General features: G+C 35.1%; 1 protein-coding gene across 1 annotated transcript in view; it reads left to right on the forward strand.

The window, feature by feature from the left end:
- TRHDE (thyrotropin releasing hormone degrading enzyme) overlaps positions 1–24,400 on the forward strand; it is a 186,263-nt gene that overhangs the window by 78,739 nt on the left and 83,124 nt on the right. Inside the window, exon 6 of the mRNA XM_072399026.1 lies at positions 21,461–21,526. Within this exon, the coding sequence (XP_072255127.1) occupies positions 21,461–21,526 (66 nt within the window). The remainder of the gene's footprint in view (positions 1–21,460; positions 21,527–24,400) is intronic.

Genomic DNA, 24,400 nt, shown 5'->3' on the forward strand with positions numbered 1-24,400 from the left:
ATAAAAAAACAAAAATGAGCCAACTAATTTTCAACAAAACTCTCACATGGCTTAGGTGTATGCACTGGAACAGCATAGTACTGGAGATCCCAGACCACTAATAGGGGCTGAAGATATCAAAGCACTTTATCTAAAGGCAAAGTATATGCATTTTTAAAGATTTAAAATAATAATGTGCATATAGCAGGAAGTTAAATACATATATTACATAATTACACTTACTGACTTAGCCATAAAGGTAATCAGACTGAATACAGAGCAAATACTCCTATATCCCATAGTGTAGACTGTCACCCCAGTGTACACTGTCACTGGGGGGCTTCTCTGCTTCTAGGTATTAACTTAAATATTGTTAGGTACACAAATATTTTAAGTATACATACATTATTCAGTAGAGGGTTTTGAAATTATGTTTCAGTGGTGTGCACTAATAATGATTTTATGCCTATTTTATTAAAAATATTACTTTGGTTAACATTTTCACAACTATTTTAGGTAACGCAGAATTTACAGTGCCAGCTTTTAATTTTATAGGTCACAAACTTTGTAATGTGTAATGTGGACAGAATAGTAAAAAATGGGTCAGCACCTAAGGTGAAAATGAGAGGCAGCTACAAGAGATAAAAGGAATAACTCCCAATTTTCTTCATCTATTAAAGTAAAAAAAGATTGTTGCTAAGGACTGGACCATGAGTAGAGTATTGGTAATGAATACATACGTGTAATCAGTTTGCCATATTTTTGTACTACGGCTTTGGCATTAATTTAGTATGAACAAATAATGTAAATAAAATGATTTTACTTTATAATGAATGAAAAATCATATAAGGAACTGTAGATTTTGACCTACATGTGAAGTAAAAAATTTCCAGCACCTGAGAATGAGAATGAACTGAAATCTAGAGATAGTACGTGGAAAGACTATAATAAATGGTACCCTGTGTGAATGCCTATTGTTCAGTAATCAGAACTGTAGACTTGTGAGCCTTAGCAATCAATGTAGACTGCCTAAGATGATTAGAGACTGACTTTTGACAAAAAAAGTTATGAAATCTGTCCTAGTTTTCTGTGTAAAATGTTAAAGGATTGGATAAAAGAAAAATTGGATCTAATATTACATTGAATACCTGCACACTATTTTAGTACCAACATTTTCCATTAAAAAAATGTATATATTATATATTATTTTAACTTCAGGCTTTAACAAATAAAGAAACCAATGTAAATGTCCAAGCAGTTTTGTATGGTACAAATTCCAACAATTGCATAACGTTTGACTTGCCTATTTGTTTTTATAGATTTAGGAAGATGCTAATATTTACCTAATAATGTGTTTCTTTTGTTTGACAAACGTTATCTAATGATGTGAGAATTCTGTTAATGTTAACACCATTGATACTTTTTAACATTTATATTATTTGTATATTGTATATATGTTATTTTTACATTGTTTGCATTGCAGATTCTTGTATAGTACAAATACATTTATATTTACATTCATGAAATACATTAATTTTTCGGTCCAAAATGTTACATTTAGCTTTGGAAAGGGAATACTGAGGAAATATGTGAATATAAGCACTGGTTCAGTGACAGTTGTCTAACAAAATATTTTTCTTCACATTGGTGAGGGATTTTCCCATCTTTTCCCGTTGTGTCTCCAGGAGATGACGCTAATCAAAATCTTTACAGTCAAACAGACAGAATATAATAATTTAGATATACAACCAATTAAAATCCGTATAACATTTTTAATCCAGGAATTTCAATTGGAAGCTTGCTTGCTGCCGTGAAATACTTCACAGCAGTAAATATGCATAAGATCAATTAAACTGTATTAGGATGTAGACTAACACTGGTTTTTAATCACAAAAGATAAATGTTAGGGTAGAAATCTATATTTCTTCCTTCTACTGCATGTAGAATGAACATTGTGTGTATGTTCATGTATAACACTTATTTGCTTATGCTGGAAACGATCAGTAACAATAATTTTTAAAAGTAATTCAGCATCTATAAATAGCTTTAGAATTGTAAACCAATGGTGTAATGTGAAGTTGAAATAATGAGAAAAGACTGGGATTTTTTTGTGGCAGAAAGTCAAACAAGTGTATTCAGCATACCAAATGGTATTCAGTCATAAACAATACAAGTAATCAGTAACAATATAAACAGTGGGTAATATATGAATTGATATAACAAACCTAGTATTCAGGCATCCCCTCAAGGTCACTTTTTTTGAGGGGGGGTTGCCTCAGACAAATAGTGGTCTGACTAAGTAAACAGATGGATTAAATATTGAAAGTCCCTACCCTGACGCGTTTCGCCAACGGGCTTCTTCAGTGGAAGTATAGAGAACGTCAGAGCAGCTGTGTAACAACATATGAGAATAAATACAGTCACAGAAAGTATAATATTACAAAAGTTTTTCACGGTGGTATACATACTACAAAAGTAATCTGATTCTTAAGAAGCATCATAAGCAATATAAATATTAGCTATTAGTGTCAGAAGGTAGTATATCATTCCCTAAAAGATCACTCATGTGATGTAGTGTACAAGAGTCAGTGGAGATGTATATATTCTTAATTGATAGTTGGTGATAGTAATTGGTTGTTTTGAGGTGAAAAGGATAAAACAGAGGAATTAAACTGGCACAAATGATGCCACTTACTAGGCAGTTGTAATGAAAACCTATTGTTATAAGGCACGTCAACTAGTAGTTTCACGGTTCAGGATCACCAGATTGAGCATATTGATTTATATGAGGAAACTTGAGATGACAGTCTAGGTTTAAAACAGAGATGTACATAACAAGTAACTTCACGATTGAAAATGGAAGGGATAGAGTCAGAGGGATGGATACTATTCGAAAATCATGAGTCGGACACTGCTATTCTAATAGAAATGAATTTGAAGGACTTACCCCTAGGGAATATGGATGGTATTACAGGAGAACTGAAATTAATGGTCCGAAGTAGGGATGAGCTTTCTGGCATTCTCGCAAAAATTTCCTCAAACTTCCAATGGTTCAGCGAAACTTCGGCGAACCTATTTCGCGAAACCATCGAAAGAGGAAATTAAAACAGGAGGATTCCCAGAGCTACATGATGCAGCCCTGAAAATCCTCCTGTTCGCGTGATCCCCGGGCACTAGAGGTAATTAACCTCTAGTGCCCAGGGGATCCCACACTCTTCTCAATGAATGCAGCCACAGCTGCATTCATTGAGAAGATGCCTGGCAAATGAGAACCCCCTGACACTAATAAAAGTATCTCTTACAAATGATACATTTGTTACAGATACAAATGTATCATTTGTAGGAGATACTTATATATATACAATATATATATATATAAAATATATATTAACCCTTTCTATACCATCCCTGTTTTAAGCCTAGACAGAAGTCCACTTACTCAGGAGTAAATTAAGATAATGGTTTGTGTAGTTACCCAATTAACAAGTCAGCTTTTGGTTAATATGGCCCTGTCACGCATGGAAAGACATGACCACTAGGGGGTGCTACAGCTTGCATGGAGGTGGTGTGAGCCCTGAGAAGGGCCAAAGCGGAGAGCCTAAGAAGGTCTTCTCCAAGCCTCTGATGGTGAGGATGTTGCACCACTGGTTACTGTCAGGTTGCGGTCCTTGGGCACACCAAGGTGAGCAAATCACTGTACCAAATCACAAAGCAGAAGGATTGTTGAGAAAGGCCGAGGTTGAGGCAGGCAGCAAGAAAGAGAGGTCAGGTCACACCCCAGGGGTCAATTGACAGGAATTCAGGAGACAGACACTATTGACACAGGGGCCACTGTGGGCACAGGGAACACAGGAAACACTGGAAGCAACAGGAGGCACAGGTGACTCAGGGATATCCACAACACTGGAACAGCACAGGAAAGTTAGCTGGAAACCAACAGAATGGATAACGAGGGGTTAACGCAGGAGCTGGACAGAGGAAACACCAAATTAAGCAACAGGTGAACAGGAACTAGCTCACAGAACTAGGGGCTCGGCACAATGGAGACATGTTGCAACAGAAGCATGGTCAGACAGGCCTGAGGTCAGGGCAGGAGGCGGCAAGCAGGAGTAGTCAAGAGTCAAAGCCAGAGTCGATACACAGCAAATCAGGAACTGAAGATGCAGACAGGAAGAGCTGAAACCTGGAAACAGAGCCTAAGGGAACTCATTGTTCAGGCAACTTCCAGTTGCCAGTCACTTCCTTTTACGGGGAGGTCATGTGGCAGATGGGAGTCACATGACCAGCATGTGAGAGAACCCATCACCAGGGAGTGTCCTGGAGCAGAGGCAGCTCAGGTGGAGTTTTTCACTTTTGCCAGCAGAGGGAATGCTTCTGTGAAATACTCCTGTTCTCTGGGGTTAGGGGGCAGCTCTCAGAGGATCACATGATTGAGACCAGGAAGTGACAAGTGACCAGAGGACAGGATTCCAGAACAGCGCTGCTGCTACTGCTGGCTGCAGGGGAATGTGAGTTGGGTGACACAGCCACCCTGTTCCTGCGGGGATCTGTGACAATTAAAAAAAGGTCTGACCAAGCCATTTTCACAGACCTAAGTAGATCCTTCTATGAGAAGCAGGTGGAGGAAAGTTCTCTGGAAGGTGCAGACTCTAGCAGTGTCTGACATTTTTGACATACACAATGCTATATTATAAAAAATTAGGTCAAGACTGGCAATGGACAAAAGAAATCTAAAAAAAAGCAGAATCCAAACACAGTCTGGCTTGTAACAAAATACAGGTAGTGGCAGATACTTCAGTATGAATTACATGTAAACAAATATCACGTACTAGTCATGTTGTGATTCAACAGTTAAATTTAAAATTAGGTCTCCCGTCAACTCCAAATAATTAGGAAGTTTCCTTTTAAAATTTAAAACAAATTCAGTGCGTGAACTATTTTGTAAGTGTTAGCTTGTTGATGAAGTAAGACCAGAAATCAATGATGTTTCTTTCAGAATGTGTTTTTGAATGAATACAATCTATGAATGAGAAATTGTATAAGGAAATATTTAATAATCCACAATCATTTGTACCCATACAAACTAGTGTGTACACCACACTGTTGTGTTGCATGTCACACTTAACTCCTCTTTGCTAAAGTGCAGGTGACTCTCTCCTGCGCATTCAGGCAGTTCTGAGCCAGGGAGCGCCTGCTCTTCCATATTTAATTAGTCCCTCCCATTGTGCAATGTGTCTCCGCTAGTGTCGAGCCTCCTAGCTCTGTGGGCATTTCCTTTATACATGTTGGTTAATTCAGTTATTTTCCTGTCCATCTCCTGTGTTAACCCCTTATGGCCCAGTCTGTTGTTTTTTTTAGCATGTTCGCTTGTGCTGTTCCAGTGTTCCTCTGTATCTGTGGTTATTCCTGTGCCTCCTGTTGCTTCCAGTGTCTCATGTGTTTCTGCTGTCTATTTCCTGGATCCCTGGTATTTGACCCCTGGCTGATGACCTGACCTCTCTTGCTTGCTGCCTGCCTCGATTCCAGCCTTCCTTGACAATTCTTATGCCTAGTAATTTGGTACTGTGTATCTTTCTGCCCACCCTGGTGTGCCCAGCAGCGCAACTTGACAGTAACCAGCAGCACAACATTCCCCCAACTAGGGGCTCTGGGGAAGACCTGGTTGCTGCTTAGACTCTGCGCCTTGGCCCTTCTCAGGGCTCACACCCTGCCAGCGTAGTCGCCCCCCCAGAGGCTTCGTTTCCCCAAGCATGACATTTGAGAACAATAACTGATTGGACTAGAGCTGCAAAAGTATTTTGTGGATGTTTGGGTGTGCAGCTCCACTAGTCCTTGTTTCTTCTGCATTACAGTTAGAGTTTTTAATGATGATACATGCATCCTGTCTGTAGGTGTTGGCTAATGGGCTACAGTTCTTGGCCTCAATGTGAACATGTATGTATGGCTCAATAAACTTTCTGTAACATGGAAGGTTTATTGCCAAGAGTAGAAACAACAAATATTGTCTAACCCTTAACATTCCTAAATTCCTAGTCCAAAAAGGAGTTCAGCTCTGAAACGGTCCAATGTGTAAAAGGTTAAAACATAACTTTCTTTTCAAATTTCAATTATTCTCTCCTGTCTCCTGTCTGATATTATCCCACCATCTCCCTCCACATTTTCTGACAGCCAGTAGACCATGGACTTCCACACAGGGGGCAGACAAGTTTGGCTTTTAATATATTATGCTGGTTTTGTTAAAATTCTTACCTTTCTTTAATGAATCAGAAATCGTCATCTTTGAGTATTGAAAAAGTCACTCTCTAAGACAAGCCCTTCTTCTCATTAACTTACTGAGCCAAATTTAGGAATTCAATACTGAACATTTTCGAAAAAAAAAAATTCACAAAATTAAGACATTAACTCGGGGGATTACTCTGTAGCTTTCCTCCACCACTTTACCGTAATCCGAACACAGAAAACATTTTTAAAATGGAATCTGTATCTACATGTTCCATTGACCAAGCATCCTCAGATGCCCTCCTGTTGGATTGGCTGGATGCATGTCATGTTAATTAGCATGGGATTTGGCCACTGGTAGTGGTATCCCACCAGATTGCAGCACTAGACAGAGCAGAGAGAAGAGGACTAGTACATGAACTGTTGCAGTAATTGATTGCACTGAAATACAGATATCTTTCTATTAGCCTCTCTGCAGTTGTATGAAGAATAAGTATGTAAAAAAGGTGATTCCATAAAATATAATATACATTTCATAAATTCTAAGAATAACTAAATGTATATGTTTCAATGAAACATAAAATACAGTACTTTACGTTAAGGTTAATCAGGGTGCATTTTGTGATACACATTTGCACAGTGTCCTATTAATAAGGTTTTTGTATTCCCAATTGACCTACTCCTTTCTTATATATGCAATATAGATAATAGTTTAAAAAACAAATAAAAAAAAAAAATAGTCATAATCAAGTTTTTTTGTTTTTATTTGTAAAAACTTATCAATCATTAGTCAGAATAGAACCACATTATCATCCCTCTTTACCTTAATCAACCTTCAAAGAGAAAAATGGTTTATGTAATGAGAACCATTCAGAGCATTTACTTATTTATTCTTAACTGTTCATGTAGAAAAATTGCAATTTCACTAAATCTCATTATCATTTCCTTTTCATATTTTCTATTTATACTTACAATTCATGTAGAAACATACTGCACAAAAACAAAAGTCTGCAGCAGTCAGTAAAATCTACAGTTCCTTGGGTAATGCTCTGCTCCTAACTTATGCCAGTATATATTTACTTTATTTTAATATAAATAAATATATATATATATATATATATATATATACGGTATTTTTAAGTGCATGTAAAAAAAATACACTCCAACAAAAAAGACGTCATGACTAGTACTAGTAGTATAAAACATGTAAAAGTGTTGTCTTGATCTTTCGAATCAGCTGTGTTGTTGATGTGAGAATAAAACACTTATTGAATATAGTATACCGCTTATAACTTCTTGTTTGTGAGCATTTTTCAATTTGTTGGGACTAAGCAAGGACTGAAGAGCTGGTGTCATTGCCATTGTTTTGAACAGTGTGGCCGGTGTTTTTTCTCTAATGGTAGCAGCATTGTGAATGTGTCCATTCTCCAAACTGGTTTTTAGTATGTGTAATACCATGTTTTACTGTAAACTAAAATCAAAATAAAAAAACACACTTACCTTTAATCCCGTAGATCTGTCGATCCTTTGGGTAGTTTGTTTGATTGGGTCCTAGTCGTCCTGGTATCCTTCTTCGGCCCACCGCCATCTCCTTCACTCTTCCTCTGGCTTCTTCTTTGTACGTCACCCAATCTCACACTGCACAGGCCCAAGATCGGGTAACGTAGATAGGGAGAAAGACTGATAATCTCACTGCATACGTGAGATCGGCAATTTTTTTCTCCCATTACAGCGTACCTAAACTCAACATTTTTACTGTTATAGAAGTTAGACAACGCTTCTATGTATAGAAGGTGGACAACCCTTCTATGTAAGGTAAAAATGTTGGTGTTTTTTTTTCTTTAATTGCAGCACTGCCCCTTTAAGCCTTCATCGCTGCGGCAATCAAGACTTAATGGGAGCACAGAGCCTCCTGGGATATGTACGTCACGCATCCCGGGAGGCTCTGGATGTTCCTTCTGCGCATGCCCTTTTTGGCCTCGTATCGGGATAAAGAGGCATTCCAGGAGACACGGGACCGGTTCGTGGGAATGACCTACCAAGTTAAAGTTGTTTTTAATTTAGTTCTGCTTTAAAGAAAGGAACAGCTAGAGCCTCCCAGAATGAGTGATGTAGGTATCCTGGGAGGCTCTGCGCTCCCATTCTGTCTTGATTGATGCAATAATCAAGGCAGAAAGGGGAGATGCTGCACCCTTTTTTTAAAAAAAGGGTATTGCAATTTAAAAAAATACACTTTTTACTTTATATAAAAGGATTGTCTACCCCTTTATGTAAAGTAAAAATTTGGGGTTTAGGTCCATATATTTTTTATACATTTTTGAAAGTTTCATACCCAGATATTATACCCGTAACCATCTGACCTGTTGAAACTGACAATGTTAAACCATTGCCTGACAAACATCAACTTATCTTGCCATGCACAATCTTCCTTTGGCCATTGGGGAATCTATTAGGTCTGCACGAGGCAAGCACAGTCTTGATAGGAAGCCTAATGGCAAACTAAAATCCTTACTACAGGCTGACAACAGTGCTACTATTGTAAGATCCAGCAAACCTAGGAATAGATTTCCTATAAGTCATTTGCTATTTGCTAGCAAATGTTTTTAATCCTGGATCAGATCCATTCCAGGTTTTATAGATCACCCAGCTTCACTGATGAAAGTGTATCCTCTCTAGCCTTGGAGAGCTTTAAAAAATCAGGGCCAATGAATTGTTTTGCCATTCCAGAAATAGCTTAATGAATGCATTGCTTGTTTAGATCTTATTCTTTACAAATAACATTTTGAAAAATAAGGAATGAGGAAGAGTTCAAGTGCTCTCCAATAATAGGCTGGAATTCTACACCCCTCCAAAAGAATTAACTTAGTGCTTAGTCACCCCTCTTCTTACAGATGCACAAGAAACTGGAGACTTTGCCAGTAATTTTGGTCTCATGCATTTTCAAATAGACTGTTCATTTTTTGATTTTAAACTGAAAAATAGTGCAATAACATAAAATCAAAATAAAGTATCAACTTATAATTTCATAGAAGCTAGAATTTCCCTCTATTTTCTTTGCTGGAGATCTGCATGAGGTTGTTAATGCATATCACGTATGCATGAATAGCATGGCCCTTTTGTGTTAGCTTGGTATTAAAGTACTATCCAGAATGTTATTTCATATTTCAGACATTTCTCCTTGTACAAACAACAATCACTAACATTACTGATAAAATAAATGGAAAACCATTTGAGTTGCTGTTGGAGGGTTATAGTAATTTCACTTTAATCTTCCAAATTTTAGTCGTAGCTGTAGATATTTGTAGGATACAGTTGATATGCATGAAAATGTCATTTATTCTGTTAGTGGACCTATATTCTTTTTTTTTATCCTCTGTATGTTTCAAGATTAGAAAAGTGGCTATGGTATTTTCAGCATATAAATATATATTTAAAATTAAATGAAATGGACTGATAGGGTCCCTAATCTTTAGTCACTAATATTGTGCTTTGAAACCTCTGGACTCCGGAGTAATAACTTGTCTATATGGAAACAAAGTAGCAAGCCGCATTTCCAAATGTTTTGGTTTTCCACAAAGGATGTTTATACCCTATAAAACTATTCCCTCTGATATAGGTATATAATCAGGTTGAAAAAAGACACAACTCTATCAAGTTCAACAACTAGGAAAAAAAACATACTAGAAATCCTACAGATTTTAGAAAGAATCCTAAATGCACTGTTGTTCCAGATGAAGGCAAAAAAACATGGTTCAATTTGCTTCAACAGGGAAAAGAATTCTTCCTGATTCCATGAATCAGATGTTACCTGGATCATCAGTCTCTGTTGTCATTCATTTTTAACTTGATTACCCATTTATATTCTGTACTTCTAGAACTGCATCCATCTTTTTCTTAAAATAATCTATACAATGTGCTAATACTACTTCCTGAGGCTGGAGTTTGTTTTGAAAACATACCTTTACGGTCTGCCCATTGGAGCTTTTTCAACTTGGCATTAAATTATGCTGATCCTATACACTGAGCCATATATACCACTTAACCTCCCCAGCGGTAAGCCCGACTGTGATTCAGGGTTAAAAAAAACAAGCAGAAAGCGGTAACCCCGAGTCACAATCAGTGTAGTTAAAAAAGTAAAAAATAAACACTTACCTGGCTAACTTTATTATACTCATACTAATAAATTATACTGTAAAATAGATTTTCATGAAGGACAATGTACCGCTTTTAGACATATAAATCCGGACAGAAATGAATCACCCAGGAAGTTAATGTACAGGGCCAGCAAAATTTAGGGCCAAATTGAGGGTAGCTGCCTTCTTTTTTTTTAATCACATTTTTTATTAAAAGATTTTCAGTTTACAAAAAATAGACAGACATAAGCATGAGGTAGGTGCAACAAAGCAATCTACACATGATAGAAAAAGACAATAAGGGATTCAAAAAGACATACATAGTAAATACAAGAAAAAAGTTTAGAAAGATGATAGGATAATAGAAGAGAAAAAAGAAGAGATAAGAAAAAGAGAAGCTGCCTTCTTTAAAACTTTCAATACATTTCCTTTCTCAATTACTAGACAATTTTACTGGTTCTGGTCACATTATTTGACAGTTTAAGAGCAGCAGAAATAAATAAAACAGTAGAAGTGCCTCTGACATTTATAGAAAGTTGCATTTCATGATGCTTATTTTATGTTGATACGCGCTCAGAACATAATGGTTAATGTCTTTGTGTTTATTTCCTACTAAAATATTTTGTTTTAAATCAAAATTAGCATTGACTATTTCTGTCAGTTTTACCAAACGTGGATGACAAGTTTTATAGTGCTGCATTTTTTCATTGTGATTTTGATCATCCTGCCAGCATTCTCCATGCAGCAGACAGTCAAGGTCGAACTAAAGAAAGACCCTTAAAAGTTTCTGTTTGCATAATTACCTTTGTTTTAGCTACAAATATGCTAAAAATCTAGTGTTTATCTGCATTACTGAGTAAAATATAACAACAAGGTCAAGTGTAAATCAAAGGCTATAGAAATAGTTTAAATTGCAAAATATTTTATAAATCTATCCAGCAGAGCTTTGCAAATTATCATGGTGACCTACATCTTACAGATGGTCAGGCGATTTGTGTAATATAGCATAATGAATTAGGGAACATATAACAGATGGATTGATTTGGGACTGATGTACATATTTATCAGATGGGCATTGGTATACAAGAGGAAAAATAAGGAGTGGAGTAGCAAACAAAAATAAAAAATTTAGACTTCAAAAAGTGAAGACTGCTAGATATTAAAATCTGGAGATCTGTATAACCAAAATATACCATTAACATTTGGATTTTGTGTTTTAATTTGCAAAATATAGTATTGATTACCAATGACATCTGAGCTAAAATGCAAAAGAAAGCCATTTATTTATGTATATATGCATTTCTCAGTGAGTAAAGATTACATTGTTACATGGGCAAAAAGTGCAATTTTAACCATACATATTTTTTTAATCAGATTCAAACTAAGCATGGGTAAAAGTGAGAGTTTTGGTTGAGAGTGGTGACATTTCACCATTTTAGCAAAATGCATTACATACCATGGTAAACTCAAAATTCAGGTTTTTGTGTTTTTTTAGGAGTGTTATAAATTTGAAATGGCTGGGTCTACAATGGACGTTTTTAAAAACGTATGTAAACGTTCCTACCATGTTTATATGCGGGTTTTATGCACCTATGCAAGTGTTTTCAAGCTGGAAAACGTCTATGGCATGTTTTAGTAGGTTTTTACCGCAGTTATGTTTTCAAACTTGGGAAAATGAACCCATTGAATAGGGAAGTCATTGAAATCAAAGGTTGCAAGAAGAGTTATCTATAACACTTATAAACGTGCCTCAAGGAAACACTCCACAGTAAAGATTTGCAGATATTGGAAATGTATTACCATTCTGCGCATGCAATCTGGTATTCTGACCTAAATACTCAACTTTTTATGACTACTAGTATTTTTAGAAAGTCACAGTTACTCAATATTGTCTGGAAACTTTTCTGACCTTAGCCAGTAGTTGGAAAACAAAAGCAACAGCAGTAGATTGAGGTGCTTATCCCTCTACTCTCTTTCTTTTAGAAAACTCCTTGTCAATACATATAAATAAATAGACATTTGCCCTCACACTGCTATTCCTAAAGTACTGTTCTAAAGGAGATTGCATTGGGTTGGCAAAGCATAGCAGTATTAAAGGGTGTGTTTTTAATTCTGCCTGGAGTTCAACTTCAGGAATATATATAACGTGTACAGTCCAGACATTGTGCATGATCTTGCTTTCCTTTTTGGCTTTTTCTGTGTTTTGTCCATATTTTGATGTTGTGAAGTCATTTTCTGCAGTTTGTAACTGATATTTAGTATCCTTCCAATGATCTAATGGAATCACAGATGGGTTTTGGCAGATGCCTTTATTTACGCATCTCATTTGTAAATGATACTTTCTCAAAAAGGTGATCAAATTGTAGTGTCATTTTCTCTATCCAAATGAACATATCATTGTATGACTAAGTGAAATGTTTTTTTGCAAGGAAAAATAACCCTGGCAGAAATGTGACTCTTTCATATTCACCAATAAATACTGTAGACAGGTATCAAAAGGACACATCCAATGGGAAAAGTGAAGTCACCTGCAGGAAAGAAAGGATAACTGGCTTTTCCTTGTTGCATTTGTCACTGTATATTAATTTAGATATTCATAGTTATGCGCGTAACTTAATAAATACTCTATATTCATATTTTTATTACATACAGGTCTACTGAAAACCATTGGTTCAATTCCTACAGCTATAAAATAAATTCCTTGTTGTAATCGTGTGTGAAATGATGCAATTTTGGCTGAGCAGAGTAGTTATTGCATGTCAGCATTGTGCAATTTTACATGCTTTGTTAAAAGTGAAAGGATAATGTTTATGGCATCATTTGTGACAAGTGTCTCTATTATAACTGTCACTTATACAAATGTATCCCCTACCTTTTTTATATACAACATAACAAATAGATTTGGTTCAAGAGGTGTCAAGGTGACTGTTACAGTGAGTTTGGTGTTTTCGCCAACTGGCCAGAAACCACATCAGGCTCACTCTGCATCATCATTAATTTTAAATATCTCCTTCTGTTGCTGTCTAAAAACAGCTTGCAATATCCCTCTGTACAGATTAAAATGGTCACTAACAGCGGTACATAGCAGTGACAAACCTTCTTAGAGTTCAGGTGATGAAATGCAAGTGCATAAGAAAGATTGGCTATTTGATGGCATTCAAAAAAAAAAAAACAACCTTCAAACAATTTCTTTAGAAATTTCTTTCTATTTTACTTTTTAAAGGATACAATACCCATGATTCATCCTGGAGAAAAAAAGTATTTTCAAAAGTGGCAATCAACACAAGGTTAAAGTAACACCTTTGATTTCTTTGTGTTTGTTGAAGACACTATTGTATGTTGACAGGTACAGTAAGATATCAAACCATTTTAGGGAATTGTTTTTTCTTTGTGAAAGATGCTACATTTATGATAACACTTAGACTTGTGTGACTAAACTCATCCCTGTTATTAAATAGGCTTTGCTCACTTTGGTTAGGTCATTCTGACTTTTCTGTAAACTCCTAACAAACTTTTAGAAAGGGTAAGGAGGTGCTTTAACAGGGTCTACACATAAAAACTGGGGAACAAGGTTATAAATCACAATGTCCTGCATGTTTGTTCTAAAGGATATATGTTAGCATGTCTCACTATTTTGTAATGTTTATTAGCCTATATATGTTATACTTCTTTTTTTTTTCTATGATGTATTTTTTGCCATTTATGTATGCTGTGAACCATAATTTAATGTAGATTGTGCTCCTTCGTAAAGTACAATTATCTTTGACCTCTGAAAGTTTGCCCCAAAAAGAGGTTGTTATTTACTGTACCGGTATGTTTTGTTAGGATTCTCTAAGCTTCCTTGTATACCTGCCTATACTTAACTGCCATTTCCCACAGCCAGCTAGGTAGTGTGTGTCATCTCACTTAAATTACATAAAAAACAACATTTAATGACCATGGTCACCATTTTATAAATTAACATATGCTTGCATAGATAAAGTGCAATTTCCAGAGTTGATTGCTAGCTTTCAGAAAGGCTTTTATCTTTACCTCCCTGAATATTGTAATTACACAAAGACAGCACAAGGCTATTGTAACACTAAATAACACACAGGTAGGTATGTATTAGGAAAGGTCAGTATGGGGGTTTGGTGGGAATTGAGACTTACAGTAAAAGCCAGTGCATTTGCTAATCACTGTTTTTCACTATTTATAATTGTAGGTATTCTTCATAGTGTCATATTGCCATCATTATTATTAACAGTAATAGGCATGTATCTACATAAACTAATTATACACTGAATGGCATAAGGTATACAGGGTCAGTTTTAGAGTCTGTTAGTAAAGAAAGTTAAAGTGAATGAAAAATTGATTCAGGTCTGCAACTTAGTCTACAAGTGGTACAAAAACGGTATATATATACATTTTTGTCGCCAGATGCTTTTTTAGCATTGCTGGTTGGGAAAAAGTTAGGTGAATTTCCAGATTTCCAGGGTGTATTCATCTTTTGCATACTCGCATCTTCACCTTTGGCTTTGCTATAACGTGAAATTTGTTTTAGTTAGACTGAAACAGTATTTTGTACTACTTTGGACCATCAATACATTCCTCTGTTTAGTAAGATGCTCTAGGGGGAACAAATATTGGGGTTTAGTGCTTATTAACCCCCATAGCGGTATTCCTGAGTGTGGCTCAGGGTTATTTTTATGTACCAAAGGCGGTAACCGTGAGCCACACTCAGGGTAGCATTGTGAGGATCCAACCTGCTCCCCATGATCCAGAGGCGTCCTCCAGCGATGCTTTGCTGGCTTCTGTGTCCCCTGGCATTGCATCCCTGGTGTGATCGATTGGATGCGTGAAGCGTTGGTACCCTGGCGAGACATGACAGGGGAGCAAAATTACATTGTAATCTGCTTTTAACACATTGATCACAGTAATAAAGTGATAAAAAATAAATACAAATAAAAGAAAAATAATTAATAATAATTTAACAATATTATTGCACCCTTGTTCGGACAGATTTCAGATTTGTTTTTGATTTGATTAAATTATTAAATTACATTTATTGTTATTATATTACTTTATGATTTTTTATAATTATTATTTGTAATTATTTATTGTATTATAATTTATGATTTTTGTTTCAAACTTTATCATACCCGGGAGTTATTCCTAACAATTACAGGCCTGCAATATTAAACAAGACATTTCCATGCAATGTATAATGTAACGCTTTTGACATCAAAAATACTGACATAATCCGACCGCCAGGGAGGTTAATATGTGGGCCATGTTATAGTTTAGGTAATTGTCTTGTGGATGCCAATTGTAAACAAACATTTTGAATCTAGTATGAATTTTTCAGGTATAATTTGCTTTTTTTATTGTCATAACACAATGTAGTATCCAATTGGACAGCAAGAAGGGACTGCAAATGAGGGTTAGGGAACAGAGTGTACGCTACCTTAGTGAATAAATGAGAGGCACAAAGCATCCTACCAACCCACTAGACATGTTAGGGATATACTGCAGAGCGAATCTTAGCCTCTGTTCCACCAAAGCATGGATATAGTCAGATTTGCTTATTTCTAGATATTTGTCTTGGCAGTTTTCACATTTCCCATCATGTCTTTTTTTAGTTTTTTTTTTTTAGAGTAACATTTTGTGACATAATATGTATTTCCAGTTGAAGTTCTTTGAAATGAAAATTTTTACAGAAAACATTTATTTTATGTAGCAGGTTATTTAGTAAATTTAGAGCATTTTGCAATGATCCAGAGGTGTTTGCGGAAATGCAGTATGTAGATCATTTTTATACACAGTTTGTGGTGTTTAAATTTAGCCTTACACTTTGCAATAATTTTAGTCATTGATTAGACAAAAACACAAAATCGATTACAATTGATAATAAGAGTGTCAACTAAAAATTAATTGGATAAGGCTTTTTGTTTGCTAGTTGGTTAACCATCACATTGAAAGTCAATAATTGTAACGTCAATATGAATTCAGATACATTTTCAAACAACTTTATGATACGGCAAATACATGTAGCAGTTGCAAGGATTGATTTAAATAACATAGAGGAAAAATATTGCTTCAGCTTCTGAACCTCCAAAACAACCAGTCAACTCTTGTCAACCTTTGCAGAAACTGCTAAATATAAAGCTTATAAACACAAAAGTGCATAGTCAACTATAACTAAAACTAAACTAGTCTTTATTCTGATCCCAATTATTGCTCTTTTCAAAAGCTGCCATCTATGTGTAGCAGTCACAGCCCATAAAGTAAAGACATGTCTACTCTTCCTATGACAATCATGCTAATGATCTCCACAAGGAAAGAGATATATGTTAGGAGCTGGGAATTACTAGCTGTTAATTTTGGGAATAGTTCAATAGGTGCATACTGGTAACTATGTTGGTTATCATTCTAGCTTTCCACAATTTAGAGAAAGTATGATTGTGTTTTACAAGGGCATTATGAAGATTCTACTGTGTACATGCCTGGGAAATAAATATGTTTTACTTTAACACGTTTAAAACCTTCCTGTTGCCTTTCAATCAATTGCAACTTACTTTACCCTGTGTGTGTTCCCAAACCCCCTCCCCCACCCCTCATTGCTTTGTACTAGGTTTAAATTAATTTTTGTGGCCTGTTGTATGCTGTACTTGTCAGCCAACACTATACCCACACAAATGTACCTGTCTCTAAGCTCTATCTGGTTAAAATTCAGGAGCCTAGGGATTTGTGTGCTGCTAAATAGAAAAGCTGTGTAAAGCTGCACTGCAGGTTTCAGTTGTGTTATAAGCCAAGGTGTCAGTGTAATAAAACTTAGCAATACAGGTCACTAGCATAGTGCAGTGATATAGGGACACAATGGCAATAGCTGGGTTCACGAACCTAAAACATATAGCATATGAAGAATAATTACATTCTGCTTCTTGGGGACCAGCTGCCATTTTGTTCTATAGGGAGCTGGTAAGTGGTCGTTTTGACCACTGGTGAAGTAACTATTTTAATATTTGTTTGTTTTTTTAACACAAACTTTTAATTTTGTTGAAGCAAAGGTAACATAATAATTAGTTTGTACTGTAAAAATGTATAATTAGGTAATTTTGCTTTATATTGTTCTAGAACATTGTTACCTCATTCCATTACAAATACTGAGGGATGCAAACTGCACAAAAACTACTCTACAATTTGCTGAACTGTGACATGATGTCCTTTGAACAGATATGAACAAAAGGGATATGTTTGGCCATAATGACAGCACCACATTTGCTGAAAATCAAAGACAGCATATCAACAGAAACACTTTATACTAACTCAAGCATGGTGGTGAAAACATGATGATTTGGGCTTGTTTTGCAGCCACAAGACCTGGACACATTGCAAGCTGCCCATGAGCTCCTCTGTATATCAAATTATTCTAGTGTCACACGCAAGGCCATGGCAGGACAATGGTCCCAAGCACATCAGTTAATCTACAACAGAATGGCTAAAAAAGAAAATAATTAAGATGTTGCCCTGTTGGATCCCATCTCAATCAAAATGTTGTGCCATAATGAATGCCCACAAACCTTAATAGACTGAAGCAATGTTGTGGGTCTGATTTTTTTATAGCTCTCCAAGGCTGGAGAAGATACACTTTCATAAGTGAACCTGGGTAATACAGCAAACCTAGAATGGAACTGGTCCAGAATTGAAAACATTTGCTAACAAATGGTAAAATACTTTTAAGAAATCCATTCCAGGTTTGCTGGACCACCCAGATTCACTGATGAAAGTGTATCTTCTCTAGTCTAGTAATCAGGCCCAATGTGAGAGATAGATAAAATCATACAAAAACAATTAATTCAACTTATTGCTGCTAAAGTTTCTGCAAGCTATGAGATCATGCGGTGTACTTAGTTTTTTACACATGGTTTCTGTATTTTGTCTTAGTATTATTATTGGGAATTAGAATATAGTTAGCAACAGTAAGTAACATTTTTGCTGTATCTTAGATTGCCTAGTATTTTTGCCTCCACTGGAGTAAACATTATAAAGGAATTTTGTTTTCTCTGTTTTTTTGTTTACTATTGACTATGAAGTATAAAATCTTAATTGAAAGTAGAGGCAACTTAAATCTTTAAACTACCCACTAAAGCAATCAAAATATTTTTAGTTTTATGAATGCATTAAAAGCTGCAATTATTAGCCAAATTCATCAATTAGTCTACAAATCAATGTTCGTTTCCAGAGAGTGCATTCTTTAGTGTTTGTCTCTCCAATTACGTCTTTGCCAAGGCTGTAAGCTTTATCCACAAGAGTGACCACAAAGATAAATCATGTCAATACAAAATTACCCCAATTATTAAAATTGTATTTATAGCAAGCAACCAAAATTTGACTGTGAAAGTTGAAACAAGGTATGAAGGCTTGATTTTCTACTCCTTCAAAGTCACCAATGAATAAAGGTGTAAAGAAAATGTTGTTTATTATCTTTATTTTGTTATTTTTTGATGTTTTTATGTACAATAAAGCATGATACACAGAAGTAGGCTATGTTGTATATTGGCCATCAGTCCAGGAAGTGGTTGTAGCCAGGATTGGCCAGATTCTGTAGAATTGCTGTCATGTGTCTGGTATACTGGGAAGTGGAACTTGGCTGTTTTTGAGAGTGAGGTTTAATAGTATGTGTCAGTTGTGGTGTGGTAAATATAGCCTTTAGCCTTACAAGTTTGCAGAAGGTTGCAGTTACTGTATATACTTAAATATAAACATATCCAAATAAAAACCAAGGTATTTATTTTAACCCTAAGATGGCAGATAATAGGGCGCAAATGTGGTCATCACTGCTAACACAAAAAACAGTGAACAATACTTGTTTTTGGACAGAGGTTTTTCATCTACTCTCTGCTCTGTCATCTGCTAGCACCCGAATCTCTAATAATCCCTTTACCGCATTATTTAGCAAAACCGAAATTCAACCCAAACATTTATTGTCCCTGATGTCCTACATTCTTCTAGCGGTTAGACTGTCATTAGCTGGAGCATAGCAAAACCAAGACTATCGCCCTAATTCACATTTTTGCTAAACTCAACTGGATAATGGTTAATAACAAACCATGGATTAGATACAGTACCTCAATTCGAGGTATTACCTGTGTTATTGGCTCCAGGGAGAAGAGAGTGGTCGTTTGTGTATAGGTTTCTTGGGAAGAAAAAGGTTCTTTATGGCCCTGGAGCCGGCCAAGGAAAGTGAAGGGTGGGTTCCTTGGCCCAATCCTGATTGGGATATGTTTACCTGAACTCAGGTGCAATTTAAAAAGGTGATCAACCAGAGGCTGGGAGAGCCAGTGTGTTCCAGGCATGAGCAGAGCTCCAAGAAAGCCAGTGTCCAAGCCTTACTACAAACTGTGAGTTAACGGTACTTATTGAGTGTATGTGTTAGAGAGACAGGGCACCAAGTGAGGTAGCCAGATGCCCAGCCGAGCTACTGTTTGTTTTTTGTTGTCAAGTTATAGAGAGTTTTCTGTAACACCAAGGTAAATAAATCTAACTGCTGGACATTTGAAGTCTCCTGCTTCTTATCAATAGACATGGCAAAAACACAATTAACAAAACTATTTAAATCACATTGGCTCAAACTGTAAATCTTCTTCCCCTCTTTTTATAGGGTATTTTGTACAAAGTATTTTGTATTTTTGAGCTAGTCATGATTAGATACTCTCTTCTAAATGATTCTTTGGGCATTAATATACATAAATGCATAGGTAAAATCAAGTCTATGTAAATTTGTATAGGTTTTTGTACCTTGTAAAGGTCTAACCTGTGGGGTATCATATTTGCACAGAAAGTATCTCATAATTGTAAAAAACCTGATTTATGTTTACCTTTTAATAAGTAATTTAATGTAAGACTTTCCAAACTTCACTGCATTGTATTGGGAAAAAATATTCTGTCTAAACTGTACAATGTACCAATCATATATTTAGTGCATAAAATGTGATCAATATTTGAGGAAACATAAATGAAAAATAGCAACAATTATTTTATTGAGGAAGACTCTCACTCCCTGTCTGAAACAATGTCCCAAATCAATAGCACAGGAAAAATAAAATGATCTACACTCTATAATGCGCAATCTTGTAGGTACGGTTGTAGCTTCATTACTTGTTATGATTAACTGTGGTTCAGAGCTCTGTCTGAAAACATGCTGGCAAAGGGAGAATCTTGGTAATACTAAACTTATCTCTAGCAAATAGATTTCTCTCTGGGGATTAAAGCTTGTTAAGAATGTGCTACACTTGTTTGGCAGTCAGCTGAAAGAAATGGAGTGATAAGAGTCTACTCTCTAGTTCTACAGTGTAAAAGCAATTTTAAATCCTGAAGTATTTGATTTTTTTAATAAACCATTTGAATGACAAATTCACATTTGTGTTGTGAATTCTTTGCTGGGCACATGAAAAACTTCCAAACCAAAATAACAATAATTGTGATAAGTCTCAAGCAAATACAAGTAAACTCTAAAGTATATACCACATTAAGCTAGTTTAATTGTAATTAGCACAACAATAACAATAGTTAAGGTCTGTATGTGCCCTAAATAACAAATCATTAGGCTCACTTAACCTAGGTAAACATAAAGAATATGGTCCCCGTGTATCCATTAGTCTTTATATCCACTAAAACCATTAAAACCAGGGTTATTATGATTTTATTACATGAAAGATGCATTTTTTAGAAGATTCAACATATTTTTAAAATTAAATTACCAACTTATAATATATATACAATATATTGTGTGATACTTACCCCACCTTCTAGATTGTAGCTTTTCGGGGCAGGGTCCTCTCCTCCTCCAGTGTCACTGTCTGTATCTGTGTGTCGTTACATGTACATGTACAGCGCTGCATATTAAAAAGGGGTTGCACACACTTTTCTTTTTGTAGGAGCCCTACAGCAATGACGTTTTTTTAGTAAGTTTAGATTGAAGTGGAAGGGTAGAAATAGTTTCTTCAATCAACAATAGGATATTAAAGTGTTTTTGCTAGCATGTTCAGTTATTCAAAGTGAACACAACTTCTCATTATTCGCTGATCTTTGTTTATAAATTCATAGGTTTAAAGTACTAATATGTATATTTTATATTTTATCTACAGGGGGCAGCCTTAATTCGGATGCTGGCCAATTTTATGGGCCATAGATTATTTCAGCGAGGTTTGCAAGTAAGTAACTTACCTAAATGTATTATTTTGCATTGGTCTCCATGGTTCAATTTTTTTATTAATGCACACAATGTAATACAACCAAGAACAGAATAAAATATATTCCCCCATGGACAAGACATGAATAACAGGCCTTGGTTTATGTAATATACCTATTTTATTTACAATATATATACAAAAAACAGTTTTGAGGGTATAACTAAATATGAGGACTTCACGATATTTAAAGTCTTAGTTGACTATTTTTAAAGCAGTGACTCCAACATTTACCAAACAATCCCTGGTGGAAAATCTTCCAGGTTTGTTTGATGTCAATGGTAGTGACTGATTCTCCACCAGAGAATGTTTGGTGACTGTCAGATTTTAAACAGACCTCAAAGAAAACTATATATAAAAAGCATATTACTGACTTTGGTTCTTGAAAACATTAAACAGAGCTTTGTAACGTAATATGTGAGCACTACACATACTAAACAGTTGACATGGTTGAATTGCCGTTCACTAATTTTTACTAGTGGATTTATTAGTGTCACCTAATTTAATGAATGATGACTAGCATTATTAACATTTTACTTATCTCCAGATATCTTTTTCCACTTTAATAGTGGTGAACACATCAAGCAACATCAACATTGAGCAGTATTGGGATCAGTGGTGTTTTTTTCAAACTCACTGACTGCCATGTTTGTTATGATTGATACTTTTTTAGGTGAAAATTGTGACGCCCCCCCCCCCCACCCACCAAAAAAAATAAATAATAGGACATATATGCTTTTTTAAATACTACAATCATTTACTTTATTTAGGTAAATGGTGCTTCTGATCACCACTATAGTGTAAAAAGAGTATGGCTCTCAAAGGACACCATTATGCAAAATCAGATTATCCTTTTATAAATGTGGCATCAAAGTGGCATTTTAAAAATAAAGAACAAGGAAATTATTTTCTGTTCAAAAAACAGACTTAGTGTAAAAGGCTGTTACCTGGCAATATGCTGAAGAGAAGGACCCTCACTGTTTGCATTAAAGCTGGAAGACTGAAATTGAGTTTGCTCATCATCCCTGCCTTTAGTTTTGTACTTTAAAGAAAAACAAATGTATAGGTGTTATATTTGTTTTTGTGATATATATAATATATATAAATAATCACAATAATATATATATATATATATATATATATATATATTATTTTGGTTATCTTAATATCATAAAACTTATATCAAGTGTTGTTTCCTAAAAAGTGTTTCAATGTATAATCTGTATATCACTGTACTTTACTGCTCTTCCTCTGTCCTTGCAAGTCTATCTGAATGAAATCAATAGCCTTTCTATTAGTGTAACTGAGATTATCTCAACAACCTTTAATAACGGATGCTAGTTATATTCCCTTATACGCATAAGACCACAAAAGGGAGCCATTAAAATCGACATATGTCAAAAGTATAATGAAAATGTGCAACATAAAGTAAGCATGTAAAAGTCATGTAAAACATACAATTAAAATCATCAAAATACAGCATACAGTTTGTTAAAGTATTAAATTATTCATTATTTAACCTTTTCATACAAATATATTTTGCAGTTATATTTCTTTTAACACCTAATCCCAGCAAGCAAATTTTTAAATGTTTACTGGGTACTTATAACTGTAACTTTTATGTTAATATCACAGACAAGGGCAATGTGCTCCTGTATTTCATTCAGTTTTTTTCAGTAGTGAACAACAGAAGTAAAAAGCGTTTCTTGTGATCGTTATGTGACAATTTTTCATAACTAACAAATCCACCTTAACCAATTTAAAGACAAACAGAGAGAACATTAAAAATAAACAAAAACAATGAAAGTCATTTATTCTCTTGAAATCTGTTTTGGGGAAATCATTTTAGAGGCAGCCATGGATGATGAATTATTTATAATGCAGCATGCTACTTAGAAATGTCCCTTAAAGTAAATTGATGTTCACCTGAAATACAATTATGCTAAGATAGAGAGAGCAATCAATCTTATCTGTTCTCGGTTAGCTTTTCATTTTGAATTTTAAATAAACTACATTCGAGATCAGGTCACATTTTAGCACCCCTGCTTTAGCCCCTAAATGCACTGAAAAGTAGAAATAAACAAAAGAAAAGTCATAGCTATATCAATCATGGATAAGGCTCATAATCAAAGCCGTCTGGCTTGATAATATAATTTTAATAATATTTGCTGTAGCTGTTTTTAAACTGCTGTTGAGTTATCCCCTAGAATACATCCCAGTGATTGCTGTATAAATCTGCTTATTAGATATATCCCAAAGGGGGCAGTAGCAATAAGAATCTTTGATAAGCTGAGTCTAATTAAAGCTTTTATAGACACACTAGCTAAGTTCTATTGTAATGTTACACTAAATCCCATGGAGTATACTTGTCTCCCATTCTGAAAAGGGTAAAACTACAATTGAAAAGCTTTTTTAGTATTTAATTTGATTCTAGTACACAGTTTGTGTTACATTTGCTAGCAAATGAAAGACTGTGAAAATGTTACCTTTTTTACAAACCATGTAATTAAGTGGGCTGTGTATGTGTAAACTATGGATGATACTAGTTGAGTAAACGAAAACTTGTGTTGGGTTAAGTTCACTGGTGCCAGCCTCTGTTTAAAAGAGATAATGAATTACACTGTCCATGATAATTTAAATAGAATAAAACTGCCAGAATATAAAAAAATTAAGCAGAGTGTCAGTTATTCATGTATTGTTTTTTAGTATGCTTTGTTACTTGTGAATAATGTATTTAATATGATCTGTCATTTCTCATTTAAAAAAGAAAAACTGATAAGAGAAATAATGATATGGTTCTGCATAATGGCCAATTTTTATATCATTACTGAATACAAA

Source organism: Pyxicephalus adspersus, chromosome 2 (genome assembly GCF_032062135.1).
Source record: "Pyxicephalus adspersus chromosome 2, UCB_Pads_2.0, whole genome shotgun sequence".
NCBI classification, from domain to species: Eukaryota; Metazoa; Chordata; class Amphibia; order Anura; family Pyxicephalidae; genus Pyxicephalus; species Pyxicephalus adspersus.